At 31.1% G+C, this 15590-nt stretch overlaps 1 protein-coding gene across 2 annotated transcripts in view; it reads right to left on the bottom strand.

Moving 5' to 3' along the window:
- Positions 1–15590, bottom strand: part of LOC127738464 (uncharacterized) — a 21752-nt gene continuing 6162 nt past the window's right edge. Inside the window, exons 7-17 of one of the 2 annotated variants that reach the window (XM_052249719.1) lie at positions 14592–14747; positions 13086–13229; positions 12591–12791; positions 11523–11723; positions 9673–9795; positions 6930–7049; positions 5669–5869; positions 4302–4520; positions 2944–3069; positions 1394–1607; positions 1–120 (exon numbers count right to left, since the gene is read on the bottom strand). In XM_052249719.1, coding sequence (XP_052105679.1) covers positions 1411–1607; positions 2944–3069; positions 4302–4520; positions 5669–5869; positions 6930–7049; positions 9673–9795; positions 11523–11723; positions 12591–12791; positions 13086–13229; positions 14592–14747 — 1688 coding nt within the window. In that variant the 3' untranslated portion in view covers positions 1–120; positions 1394–1410. The remainder of the gene's footprint in view (positions 121–1393; positions 1608–2943; positions 3070–4301; positions 4521–5668; positions 5870–6929; positions 7050–9672; positions 9796–11522; positions 11724–12590; positions 12792–13085; positions 13230–14591; positions 14748–15590) is intronic. The other variant, XM_052249720.1, reaches the window with a different exon arrangement.

Here is a 15590-nt window from a genome sequence, read left to right on the forward strand (position 1 = left end):
AGATAGCAATTTAGATTAAGTTTTAATTGAATTGTCAAGGATTAAAGAACAAATGACACAAAAGATAAAAGATTTTTAAAACCAAACTAATCACTCGCTTCATTACGATGAACTATTGTCCTGAAAAAAGAAAGATAATGACATGTCAAATGCATTGCAAGAAATAACACAAGTTAAGGAATGCAAAAGAGAATAAATCGTTCAATAATTCAAAAATTGAATATCAATAAACACTAAAAAGACGCACAGTAAAAATTAGAAAAAAAATGAGAACTGCATTTGCAAAATACATTTTTATGTGAAAATCTTATAAGCAACGACTTTATCATACCGTTAGGAAAGGGCAGTAGGACGATCTCATCTCCTGTGACAATAATAAGAATGCAAACGAACCTAAAGTCCATATAGCTATGAAAGTACATATGGCCGAATGACTAATAAATTATCATAAGGGCAGAAATGTGTAGAAATTATCTATTTTATATAATTCTGCTTTCTGCGTGAGTAATATAATCTCATGATTATACAATATGTAAGACAATATTAAGGCGCGATAACTCCTCAATTCAAACTGCTGATATATTAGATGGTCAAAATGTTGTATATAACAGTAATTTTACTGCTCCAAGATGTGCATTTCGACAATTAATATCTCTTTAGTGAAGCTCGAGATCAAACTACTTTAAAACCCAAAACCTAAAACACTGTACAAGCGTGATTAAGCTGATAAACCAAAAATAACATACGGTATAGCCAAGTCCGGACATGGAATCGGAGCTGTGCTAAGAGACGCTTTGTAGCTTGTAATATGAAGTGGACAATTGTCTTTTGCCGTAACCGATAAAGTTAATCTGTACTTCTAAATATCTATCCCGTTCAATTTGACATTTGTATTGTTATGTTGCTGTATCCTTATAATTGACATATTACACCATACCATGTTTTATTTATATGTATACAATTTACATAATTATAATGGGTTCAAATATGAAGTAGGGACCAATATGATAAATACAAATAATGTGTAGTTGAAACTTTTAAAATCTTTTAAATACATCCCCTTTCAATATGAAGTTTTTGCATTTTGTTTCATTGCAGGATTGTTCCGCGGATGTTCAAGGTATCCTTAACGACTTGTCACCAGAAAATAAATCGGAGATTTGGTGGAGAAAGAATTAATTCAATATGCTAATGGTTCTTACAAATTTCTTTACTAAATAAAAAACATAACACGAACACGAACACGGACAACTTTATGTTTAGAATTTTCTATATTTTTTTTTCTAATTATATAAGTTTTTTTTAAATTTTGGTTGATCACTTGTTGTCTATTTACCATCTATTCATATATCTTTTGATATGGATGCTAGTGATTTAAAAGTCCTAAACTTACCCTAGGGTTTGTTATTATTATAATATATCACCCGGAGGTAACAATCTACCATAAATGTGCCTATGTATTACATGGGAATGTCTATGATGACCAATTGTATCATCTGTACCTTTATACTCATCATCCCCAATAACCTCATGAGCAACATTGTTTTTGCCATGAACCATCTTTATTCCTCCATAGCCTATTATACCCTGTCCAGATTTTCCATGACCTTCAAAAAATATTTCCTAAACTTCAGTAACGTTTAGTATTACAAAACCATTATTTGTACAAACATAAAATTATATTCTGCTTGTAATAGCTATTCGTCATGGTTACTATAATTCATTGACATGGGTCGTCATGATCATTCATTAAGCTAGAATCGAAAAGTTCTGTTGCATTGATTAATTATTAATACTTACAAAATGACATGGGGTTGTCGTGATGAGTTAACATTTCAAAAGTTCCTTCTTTCTCAACTTTTTTGCTAAGTATGTGTCTCATTTGTGAATATATCTTTTTTCCTTCTTGTCTGAGCTAAATGCTTAATGCCTATTTTTTAAGGCATTTTATTGAGGCAACTATATTGCAGCTGTTCAAATTTACAAATTAGTTACTTGATTTCAAATGTCAATATTTAATTGTTTTGACATATGTGACAACTGCTGGTCATTTATTTGTTTATGTTAATGTCTCAAAGACCAAACTAATTGTTTTAAGCTGTTAGTCTCTGAATACTATTCGCAACATTCCTTGCCTTAATTTTTTTATTTGGTGTGTTTTGTTTACTTAATTTTGTCTTCTGGTCGTTTTTCGTTTTTTGCCATGTCAGTTTGTTTTTGACTTATGAGTTTCAATTTCCATTCTTTCTCTCTCCTATTAAGTAATCAATAATGTTTTGTCATAAAAGTCCAGACTCTGAGGCTTTTATTTTCTCATAGATCTATGATGAGTTATATCACACAACAAAAACATAACAAAATATAATAGCTTAGATAAATGACACATGTATTAAAGGACGTTATTTCTCAGTAGTATATATCGTTACTCAAGTTCTTATATAAATAAAAAAAGATTACAGCCGATTTCAATGAGTGTGTAGGAAAAGGTAATATCTTTGGTTAGCTTGCTTGCTAGCTGAACCGTGAAGTCATTATTAGGTTAGGTAATCTACCCTCCTTTGAGTGTAGACTAGTCCCACAGGTTACCAATTATATCTGTCTGTCGGACTAGTCTACTTAAAAAAGGAGGGTAGTTTACCTAACCTAATATTGACTTCACGGTTCAGCTAGCAAGCAAGCTAACCAAAAGATATTACCTTTTCCTACACACTCATTGAAATCAGCTGTAAGTCATTTTGCTAAGTGAATACTTCCTGTCTTTGCATTTAGTAGCAATTGCATCTTTAACTTATTAGCCTTAATAACTTTTCAGCACAACATACCAATATCATTAACAATAATGCGACGTTTATATGGATATAACTTGCTTCCTTAGCAGTGCGATCAAATAAAATAAGCCAGTAACAAAATGTATTGACTTTATTTATGTACACGTATAATTACCATGTAGTTCTGTAGGTTTGAACAATCCATGCAGCCGCGAAAAACAGACAAAAACATTGTGGTGTTTCCGCTTGCAATGTCGCCATAATCTGTAAAACCTTTTTACACTGCATCTTAACTTAAATGCTGAAAAAAATTATATGACTTACATATTAATAATTTAAAAATACCTTTCTGTACTAGAAAAGTAATATTAAAAAAAGAAGTGAATAAAATTGTACTTTTTAAATTAACTCTTTTTATCTTGTCTGTAAATATTAAAAGTACAAGACTAAAATAAATAATATATAATATATAACATGATGTGGTTCTATATATAAAAGCTAAAAGCTTAAAGCCAAGTGGAAATGAAGTATAGATTTTTTTTTCTTCGTTAATGAGGTTTAATCATTTTTGGTGTTTAAAATTTTCATCTCTAATTTGCAAATGATAAGAACATACAGAAATGGAAAATAAGATATCTGCTTTTCCCCCTTTAAACAAAGTTACTCTTTTTTAAGGGTTTGAACAATTTGAGGAAGAAATCTTTGAAAGCAAATGTTGAAGTCATATTTCAAGACAGTAAAAATGGCAATTGTGGTTTTTTTTTCTATACATGAAAAGTCCTGCAGATGATGAAAGACTGTATATAGTCTTAATTATTTTCCTTGACTGATATGTCGGATTCCATTTCTTAAAAATTGAATTTTACAATCCAAAGAATTTTTCTCTGCTTTGTTCTCGGTAAAGTATATAGGCTTTAAGCATCATGCAAAACAATATTTGCTAAATATCTCGAATATCGATATATATTGAATGTCCATTGCACGACAAATTCCTAGTTAATGTAGACATAAAACGCCTATGTATTTACATAATATGGCATCACCTGAAAACCATGTGTCGTTGTTTGACGAAGCTTAGTTCTTTTAAGTTAAATATTTTATAATGAAAAGAAATTCAAAATACATCGAGCTAAACATAGAAAAGTGAATAAATTCATAAACTTGTTTTAAAACATGAAAATTAACTTTTCAAAATGCGTAGAAAACTGCCAACCAAAATCGGCACTTCCCATAAACATATATAAGAAAAGAAAAAAATAGTTGTCAATTTGTTTTCACTTTTTCATTTGCCTGTCTTAAGTCGAGAACCATATCAGTGTGTTTCGCAACTTTGGAGAATTTAGTAGATCTCGAATAGCTTTTGTGAATGTATTTACATTTTTAGAGTCGACCGATTTTTAGCTTGACAAATTGAAAAGACAACGATCCAATGTAAACAACTTTATATTGGTCTCTGTGTGTATTTTGTTTTTGTATCGTTCGTTATATAACGAATGCAAATTTCAAAACAATGGTATGCAAATTAAATATTACCACTTCCTTTATAAACAAAGTGGTGCGCATTGGGGTTTATTCCATGCAAAACAGTAGTGAGAGACATGCTCTGCTTGGTTACTTCTGTGTATGATTGTGCAGCTCCAATGATCCCTTGTTTTCCTAACTTTGCCATACATGACTTCGTATTTCCATACTCATTATAACATGTCGTCATGTAACGAATGAAGAGGCGTCGTCTGATGAGAAATTTATAGACTACAAGGAAATTAACTTTACACATTAGATTATTGACATTAGTTTTTTTTTTAAAGTGATTGAATGTTAAAAATACTTTGTTCATTCGAAATTGAAATCAACAAATTAAATACATTTCGTTTTATGCGATAAAAATAGAAATATAACGATGTAGATTGTACTGCAAGTGTCTCCTAAATTTACACAATAATAACCATGTTTTAGATGAAAATAATATACAAAGATGATTGTGTTCGTCTTTATAGTATTGTAATTATTACTTTTGAAGTGTTGACTTATTCGAAATACAAAGGATTTTCTACCCCAGGAATAGATTATCTCAGTTACATTTGGCAAAACCTTTCGTAATTTTGGGTCCTCAACGCTCTTCAACTTCGTACATTTTATTTGATCTTTTTAACGTTTATGATTCCAGCGTTACCAATTAGTCTTTTGTAGAAGAAACGCGAGTCTGGTGTACACTATTTTAAAGCCTGGTATATTTGATGACTTCATTTATATCTCTTGCTGACCTTTCATGGACACGCGAGTTCCCGCTGGTATCTTTGGAATACTCTTTACTTAATTTAAGTTCTGATTAAATAAATGTCTTTTCGTTTGCTGTCTTACGTGTTCCTTCCTACTGACGATATAGAATACAGCTTATACTTAAATACCATTGAATTGTATGGTATATCGAGCTTCGTATGTTATAATGTACATATGTATGTTTTATAAGAATCTGTAATTTTGATTGCCTCACAACAATCCTGAGTCACTCCAATATCATATTTTATTTCCGTTAAACATACAACAGCTATGACTCCGAGTGCTATCCGCGACGATGTTAAACTAATACATTGAAAAACAAACTAAAAGCTTGATATAACTCTATAGTTCATGGTTGCAATGTAATTATAAGAATTGAATGTTTCTTTTTACAACCATATAATTTTATATGGTTGTAAAAGCGTTGATCGTGCGCAATTTTGATATGGAAAATGTGATTCGGTCAACGTTTTTATACCCCAATAAAATTATAAAGAGAAGCATTCAATTCTTAAATAAATAAAACAATTACTTCTCCGAAAGTGAAACATTAAGAAAATGTTAAAGAAACCTCTAAGAACTCGATAATTTTTGGGATGTATATCGCCAAATTAACTTACAACTATGTTTATAAACGACTCCCTTTCGGACAAACTTAACACCAAGTCCAAATCCATAGCCAAATCGTTTAAATTTGTGTCTTCGACCGATTAATTTTCTTCTAAACATACGAGATATGCAGACATTGGCTCCGCCATGAGACCTTTCACACTGTCTTAAAATGGTATAAAACTTGGTATATTCACAGCGAAGCTTGTAATCTGTTGGTTAACAAATAAAATAAATGTAAGTTAAACATACATTTTACTTTTAAATTTACCTGTCTTTCGTTGCTTAAATATTAATTGTAATGTCTTTTGATTCACCCAATGTTTCATTTGATTTTGATATAATAAACTGGATCATTTTTACATATCTTAGCAAGTTGCCTCAACCAGATTTGGTACATATTTACTATCGTTTGTCAAATCAGACCGTAATGCATATATATACCTTTATTACCCAACAATCGATATCGTACATGTACATTAAAACCCAAGTTGATGTTGTAAAAGTGACATAAAATATACATGCGGACCAATTTTAGCACTAAAACGTATAGTTCTATTTATAAATGATTCATATAGATCACTACCGCATAGTTTTATTATAACGGCTATTGACTGCAACTAATTATTTTCAAGTACTTAATGCAAAATTCGTTCTTAAGAACATATTATGAAGTTATTTCAATCCTGTCATGGTTTAAAAAAAATGTGGACAAAAGCTATATCGTATTAAAATTTTTTTTGTAAATCTTTCTATATATTGTATGAATAAGTATCTGAGCTCAGCTTATTTTTTTCTTTTTGTTATTTGCCGAAGTAAGTCAAAACTATCAAATAAGGATAAACAAAATTCCGAAAGACCTTTTTAATGGAAAAAAAAACACATTTTCACAAACAACATCGACATATAAACTTAAAAAGGTTCGGTATATATTGGGTAATAATCTTCAAATACATGTAATACTCGAAACAAGACTTGCGCTATTGCATGTCATTTTGAAACGTTAAGCATTAGCCCACTAAATGATGTTTTAGAGGAAGATATTATTCAAACGCCGAACAAGTTAATTGGATATTATACAAACTAAAAAAAAAATAAAACAAAAAGAAGAAGTAAATATTGAACGGTCTCGTTCTGAATACGATTGCGGAAATAACCTCCAGGTCGCTTTTCCTGTCGCATCTTTGCAGTATATACACTTATTAACATACACTTTTGTAGGTTAATATGTATAAATAAAATTGTTAATAAGACAAGGAAAAAACTACTTACAATATCTATGATAAAGAATTCCACGTCCAACTAAACTCACACCTAGTTTACGGAAACGTTTAAATATCGGGCTAACAACAATATTTGTAGAAGTATGTCCTGCATCATGATGTTCATGTCCTGGAATATGAAAACAATCATTAGTCATAATTATATTACATTGCATCTAAAAATAACACTGATAGGCTATGAGTTTGAAAAAATCGAAATAACAGGATTGCATACTGTTGGTCACTCATTCTCACAACACAAAAAAAAAAAAGAAAACATCAATTAAGGGTCATTTAAAACTAATGAGTCGAAGAAAAACTGATAACTACGTGACAAAAAAAAAAAAAGAAAAAAGTTGAAAAGACAAACATGTCCACAACACATTAAATAAAAAAACTAAAGAGTAAGCAACATGAACCCCACCAAAAAAACCGGGGTGATCATAGATGCGCTAGATAAGAAAGAATTACAGTAGTTTTAATAGTCTGTAATTGATTGCCTAATCAACTGGCGTCATGTAAAATTTAGTCAGATAATGCATCTGACAGTGTGTTCAAATGACAGATGTAATAACTTTGCTTAATCTAACAAAAAGAACAAACTGGCATGAATGCGCTGCTAATATGTAATTTTATAACAATGGTATTTTTAATGCGGTGTTCATTTTTGAAAGAAGGTTATTGATGTTGAAAGCCCTTGCCTTCCCGTTCAAATAGCATTAGTTATTCAAAAATGAAAATGAAAGCGATTCAACCAGTTTTTTTTCTATGAAAGAATAGAATATTTGTTAACAACATTCACTACAAACTGCTCAGAGTCTGAAAAGACCATATTTTGTGCTCGACCAGTAAAATCGAGCACAGATTTTACTCGACTAGTCTCGACATTGTCTTGACAGTACGTAACTGTACTCGACTTTGGTCTTGACTTTACTTAATAAGTCTGATTCAGTGTAGTCTGAAGTGGTCTGGACCAAGGCTCGACCAGTCTCGACCAGTCTCAACCTTTTTTCGACCTGTCTCGACTAGTCTTGACCTTCAAATTTAGTCTTGACTGGTCTGAATCAGCCCATCTAACTAAATTAAATATAGATCTTACAAAATTCCAGTTTATTTGGTAGTTTGGTTCATTGCTGAGAAATTTAAAGAATTTAATTAATAGGTAATACAAAATTTGATTAAATTCAGATAGTCATCTTTAATTATTTCTATAACTTTTTCAAATCAACTTGGATTTTTATAAAACTCTACAGCTATCTCAATTATACTTTGATCTTACAGAATACCAGGTTGTTTGGTAGTTTGATTTATTGCTGTCAAATTTGAGGATTTAATTAATAGGTAAAAAAAGCTAGAATTTTCAGTTGACTGAATTCAGATAGTCAACTTTAAATTTGTTTATTACTTTTTCAAATTACCTTGGATTTTCATAAAACTTTAAAGCTATCTCAGTTATATATTGATCTTACTGAATCCTAGGTCATTATGTAGTTTGGTGTATTGCTGTCAAATTTAAGGATTTAATTAATCTAGGTCAAAAAAGCTAGAATTTGCAGTTCAGACTAAATTCAGATAGTCATCTTTAAATTTTCTTATAACTTTTTCAAATCAACTTGAATTTTCATCAAACTACACAGCTATCTCAATTGTATATTGATCTTACTGAATCAAAGGTTGTTATATTGTTAGGCATATTGTTGTCAAATCTAAGGATTTAATTAATCAAGGTAAAAAAAGCTAGAATTTGACTGAAAATTCTAGCTTTTTTTACCTATCAATTGAATCCTCAAATTTGACAGCAATAAATCAAACTACCAAACAACCTGGCATTCTGTAAGATCAAAGTATAATTGTGATAGCTGTAGATTTTTGCGAAAATCCAAGTTGATTTGAAAAAGTTATAGAAATAATTAAAGATGACTATCTGAATTTAATCATTTTTTTTTTTTCATATTTATTAAATTCTTTAATTTCAAAGCAATGAACCAAACTACCAAATAACCTGGAATTTCGTAAGATCTATATTTAATTTAGTTAGATGGGCTGATTCAGACCAGTCAAGACTAATGTGAAGGTCAAGACTGGTCGAGACAGGTCGAGTGTTTAACGCCACTTTCAGCACTATTGGCTATTTCGTGCCGGTCAATGTAAATGGTAGAGGAAACCGGAGTTCCCGGCGAGAACCACCAAACTTCGACAGGAAAACTGGCAATCCTAGTCAATTAAGAGAAGTGTCGAATGCACCTGCAACGTGTGTGGTTCGAACACAAAACTTTATAGTTAACAGGGTAGTGACACTGTAGATGAACTACTTAGACCCCTTAACCACCGAAGCAACCGATATATGGTTGATGATTCATTTATACAGCATACGTAATACAGCAATCTTATTTCAATATCATTAACATGTTTCTTACAAACTAATCTGGCCTGAATACAAGTATATCGATAGGTAATTATACAAGTGTTTTCTTATTACACTGTTACTACCAGATTTAAACAGTATAAATTTACAAAATCTTCATGAATTATTGTATTCTAAAATTATTGTCAAAAAGTGTGTAGGTTATAATTTCTTGTCTCCGACTACAAAAAACCTAGACGAACACCTACGTGTCATTATAGCCATACATTTTCTTGTTTACAGTAAATGCCACTTTAACTTGAAAAAAAAATTATATGTAAAAAATTCATCATGATAAATGGAGTTGGAATATATTAGTATTATAGAATAGCAAATGACTGTTTATTACCTTCGGAATACAGAATAAACAAACTATGGAGTTTTCTAAAACACGTATCCTTATTATGAAACATCCTCATGCAACGGCTCCATTTTCTATAAAAACGCCTTCTTCTGCAGGTTAATCGATAAACTGAAAGAAAAGATATATTGAAAATGTTTTTTGAGATTAATCTACATTATAAAAGAATAGAAAAATAACAAGATGTTTATGGAAACTATAGATATGTATAAGGAAAGTATTATGGCATAAGAAAATTATGCATTTCATTGGTAATATTGTATATTAGTACTGAAAATTAAATACGAAGTTGAAGAGGTTTATCAACCGAAATTTATATTCGAAACGATTAAGATAATTTTGGTAAAGATCTATTTAATTTTTAAACTATTGACGCTGATAAAGGTTAAGAATAAAAGGTAGTGGACCAGAACCAGTCTAAAAATCGTAAGTAAAGAATAAACTGTCAGAAAGTACTTCGAAAGAATCGGAATTAAATAAACCTTGAACACACATGGTTATTCGTTAGTTTAAGCCTGAGACTACTATAACACGGCATGTGTTATAGTAGTCTCAGTGTAAGCAGAGCATGTCGGGCGTGCACTGACCAACAGGCAATTCCAAAGTCAAATAAAATTCCAACCGTCAATTAGAGTAATATAAGAAATATAAGACACAGCAACGATCCGTCATTTCATGAAGACGATTAATGACTTTGCGAAGTGACAATTCCAGACTTTTATTCATACCCTATTGATATATCAACACAAACGCTTCCAACTCTTAAAATATTATTCAATTTGCTCTTTTGTTACCCATAAAAAAGTGTAAACAAAATATAGCAGTCAATTTCACAAAAAAACTTACGACTAAGATTAATCGTATTGATAAGTCATAAATAATTCAGTATACTTACGATCAATCTTAGTCGTAAGTCTTTTTTTGTGAAAACGACTCCTGAACTCCAAGGTAAATTCAAAAAGGGGAAGTCCTTAAAAACTGACAAAATCAAACATTAGACTTTATTAACCAACGGAAAGAACGGAAAACATCTGTCATATTCCCGACTTGTTAAGGGCTTTTTCCGAAAAAAAAATGGTGGTTTAAACCTGCTTTTATAGCTAGCTAAACATCCTACTTACTGGCTGTTTTTTATGGTTCCATTAAACTGACAAAATTTGGTGAGCAACACAAACAGACATAAAAGGTTAATGTGACAACTATTGGGACCTGGTAGCTAAAACTGAGTGAACATACAACACAGATATACAACACAACTGACAAAAAAAAAAAAACCCAAACAAACATACAAATAAATCTAACAAAGACGCCAACAAAAAGTTTTTGTAGTTGATAATAAATTTGACAAAGACTCCAACAAAAAAGTTTTTGTAGTTGATAGTTCATACAGTATATAATAAACGGTATACAATTTTCGATAAATTTCAAATTACGGAAAATCTAAATACAAGGGTAAACAAAATGAAAACAATACCGTAAAAACATCTTGCGTCCGAATTGCACATGTGGACCGACCTGCGTCAAAAACACCCAAAGCAAAAGAAAAAAAAACGATGGCTGGATGCATAAATACCGAGTCACGTTAAGAGTTATACGACCAAAAGGAGCATAATAGCACAAAGACAAACAAAGGTAAGTTAATAAAAAGATACATAAATTTAGCACCTAGAACCATCTTGTTTAATTTGTTAAATAATTACTGAATATTCATTTATAATGTCTTGGCACTTTCCGAAACACGGAGCTCGACCCTGGATTAGAACAAAGGTAATTTCAAACAGATTTTACATTCATACACAGACGCACTAGAAGCATTTAGATGAGACATAAATATTTACCCTGTCCGTCGTAAGAAAATCTTCTGTGCGTTACTTTGATCAATTTTCTGTGATTACCATGTTTTTTTCTTTGTATGGAAGCATGGCCTAGTATCCCTTGTTTTTGTAATTGAGTTATACAAACATCAGGATGCTTATACTCATGAATGCATGTGGTCATATAACGTACGAAACGTCTTCGTCGTATTAAAAATTTGTAGACTGAAATAAAAGTATATACATGTTACAATTGATAACTGGTTTACTTGTAAATTTACAGATGCATTTTCACGACTTTGTTTGTTTAACATTTGTTGTAACTTTAATTCTTCTGTACATTAAAAAAATGTTAATAAATCTGCTACAGTGATTTTATGTTGAAACTTTCTTTTTGTATTTCCATCATAAATGTTTTTGTCCACACAGTTTATGTCTAACTTAATGTCTGTTGTCATATCGATTGAACCCATTGACGCAATTGCGAAACTTATTCATTGTCATAATAATCAATTATCTATATGAAAAAAATGTGCAAGCCATTTATTCAGCGTTTTACATAATAAATTTGTTCAGAATAAAGTTCGTGAGAAACTTGGTATTGATGTTTGTATTGTTGCTTTTCAGGCTCATATTATTTTAATAATCGTGTAATTTAGAAATTCATAAATAAAAGTTATCATGTGACATCATTCATATCTCAAGATTGCTACACTGTATCTCTGCAGCATTAGATGCAATATGATACAACGTAAGAAAATGATTTAAACTCCTGAATGCCCAAAATCAACATTACAGATTATGCTTCGGGTAGGTTTTTAGGACTTTTATTGATGAATTCAGAAGAATAATGTCCAAAGATTTGTTTTCATTTACTTTAAATTCTTCCAAGCGTAATATATTGGTCGTCCAAATAACGATGTTTTCAATTTAGATACGTCTAATTTCTGCAATTGGTGTATGTTTGACCTGAAACAAGCAAGGTTTGAGACCTTTTCAATTATTGAAACTGTTCATTTAGAATCCTTTAGTTTAGTTAGCTGTTTGCAGTTGACATTGACTAAAACCTTCCAGTATCAATTAGTTACTCACAATGTTTTCTGTGAACTATCCCTCTCCTGACAAATTTTATCCCAAGGCCATATCCAAGGCCAAACTTTTTGAAGCGGTGTCGTCTACCTAGTAATTGTATTTTGTACAGGTTTGGAAGACAGTTACGTATGCCACCATTTGCCCTAATACATGACCGAATTGTCTTGTAAAATACTTTGTAATCAACACGGATTTTGTAAACTGTAAAAACAGAAACAATCATTTATAAACAAGCAAAATGAAATTATATACGTCAATACACAAAAAAAAAAATTTAAAGAAATTTCGATAAACTACGAATTTACAACCTTGATAGATAATAATTTAAAGAGTTCTATTCTTCAACATTATTTTTATGATATCAAAGATTTCGTCTATTCAATATCAATCTTCAAAAAATTTACTATGATAGAAGAAAATGAAAAAAAAAAATATTTTCTTGACAATATTTCAAAAAGTGAATTGTTTAAAACATCCAGGAATTATTTGACTTACAGTATTTATGGTAAAGAATTCCTTGTCCCACTAGACGAACTCCAAGTTTTCTGTAGAGTCGGAATATACGTTTGTCCACTTTAATATTATGAATATGCCCATACTCGGAAGAGCTTCGGTGTAAAACAAGGTGTTCTGATGTAACTAAAACATTTAAAGAGCAAATATTATCATGATAGAACTAGGTTCAAGAACAGAACATTTAAAAGTTTAATTACTAAAATAAACTTACCCTGGATAAAATGAATTCCCCTTATTCGATATGTGGCAATTGAACGCTTTCCATATTATTCTGACAGTGGTTTATTCGAAAATAATGGTGACTTCCAGATGTCTATTCTATATAAACATGTTTGTGAGTGGTCAGCCCCCATAGGGATTTAACAGCACATTATTGCGTGATGCGTAAATACTTGATAAAACTTTTCTACTTATTGTATTCGAATACCAAAATGGGTGTCACATGTCGAGCAGGATCTTCTTATTCTTCCGATGCACCTGATATCTCCTCCAGTTTTATGTTATATTCGTGTTGATCAGTCTTTAGTTTTTTATGCTTGTTTTGTAGACTGGAGTTTGTCTTTTTGTGCCACGGTTTTTGCAGTCACCTTTCGAAATTAATTTTTCTCCGTTTGGTTTATTCGGCATCTGTTTACAAAAAAGACAAGAGACACAAAGTACCGAGCCCAACAATTCATGACTGTTTTTTAAGAGCATAACTGCTACAATAGGAATATAACAGAATGAAAATAAACCTTTACAAATTTGGTTCGTCCACAGCTTTAATCTGTTTTAACTGTCCTCCGGAAAAAAAAAACAAAGAATGTTTAACCTCTTGCAAGTACATGTGAAGCAAGATGACCTAAAACGATCAAAAGAAAATAGCCAAATTCTTTTCACTTAAGGCCAATTTTGTCTGCGGGTGTCGGAATCTTAGTAATGATTTCTAAATTCATCAACGGAGAATTTAAGAAAGAGATGTTATAAATCATGTCAGTATCAACCGCTGCCTTCTGAGGATGAGATACCATCAGAGGCATCAGTATATCTTCAGCGGTGTCGATTCAGTGCTAGAACATGAAAATAACATTTTATAAATTTGGTTTGCACGATGCCTTTTTCTGTTTTTTTATAGTTAAGTTTATCTTCATATGCTGAGATGAGACATTCAGTTGAAACGTGGTAATTAGAAAAGTAAGCTTCTATTTGCTTCTACGTGGAACAAACGACCTCGAAAGTTGAATACTTTATAAATCATTTTCAAGAACTTCTATGTAGTATTTACGATATACACCTACCACATTGTTGGTTGCTTTGGCGATGGGTACGGATATAAAACGCTTTATGAGTACTTGTAATGTACTGATTTTCCTTACAAATGTACGTATCATTAATGATTTTATATTCATTATTTTTATAGAATTGCTTTGGGATTTATTGAAAAGGATTGTCGACTTCAAGTTTTAGTATACTATATGATATTACTTATTGTCTTCTGAACATTACCCTTTGGAAGCATATGTTTGTCTCTCCATGTAACAGCATGCCTCAAAATATCCTGTTTTTGCAGCTGATTTAAACACAAATCAGTATGATGATAGCTGTGTATGCAAGTCGTCATATAACGAATGAATCGTCGTCGTCGTTTCAGGAACTTGTAAACTGAAAACAGAAGATTGTGATTTAAAGGAATATGAAAATATACAGTAATAATGAATGAATACAGGTTGACCATTAAGTTACTGTTTTTATCCAAAAATGATTCCTTCCATTAAAATGGTTTGTCTTGCCATGCGTGAAATGTTTTTATCTATGTTATGGAACTAGTTCAAGGTTTATATTCTTTAGTTAAAAGCAGTCGAGAAAAAATTTTGACTTTTCTAAATCTGTTTTGTGAAGTACATTTTTTACCTGAACTTAATGCTGATTTTTAGTGACAAGACATTGACGTCCCGTTTCTCATTAATTTGTCTTTACAATAATGACTCATTGTAATGTTATCAAAGTGATTTTTTGTGAGGTAAGTTTGATTAAAGAAAAAAAAGCGTTTGCGCAATTTGTGCAAAGACAAGAAAACAAACTACAAACGATAATGATAGTTGAAACTCTTCAAATGCCTTTGAGAAAACAGGGGTCAAATCCCTATTCCTACCAATATATATATAGAGGACAATCAGACCAAAGAGAAACAAGTATCAATTACAGATAGCATTGGCAGTGAATTGAGTGGTGTGCGGTACTAGTATTTCTGTTCACTTATAAAGTTTTAAAAAAATGAATGTTCTCTATTGTACAAATTATTTTCAACTATCCCTCAATTGCTCGCTTTACGTCAGATAACACCAAGCAGATCATTAACCATCCCCCGGTTTTTAGTGGGGTTCGTATTGCTCTGTCTTTGGTTTTCTATGTTGTGTTTCTGCATGTTGTGTACTGTTGTTTGTCTTTTGGCAAATTTAAAGTCAATAGTAATCATTAATCAACACTAGTTTCAACTTCTTTGTG

The sequence above is a fragment of the Mytilus californianus genome, unplaced genomic scaffold (genome assembly GCF_021869535.1).
Source record: "Mytilus californianus isolate M0D057914Y unplaced genomic scaffold, xbMytCali1.0.p SCAF_4, whole genome shotgun sequence".
NCBI classification, from domain to species: domain Eukaryota; kingdom Metazoa; phylum Mollusca; class Bivalvia; order Mytilida; family Mytilidae; genus Mytilus; species Mytilus californianus.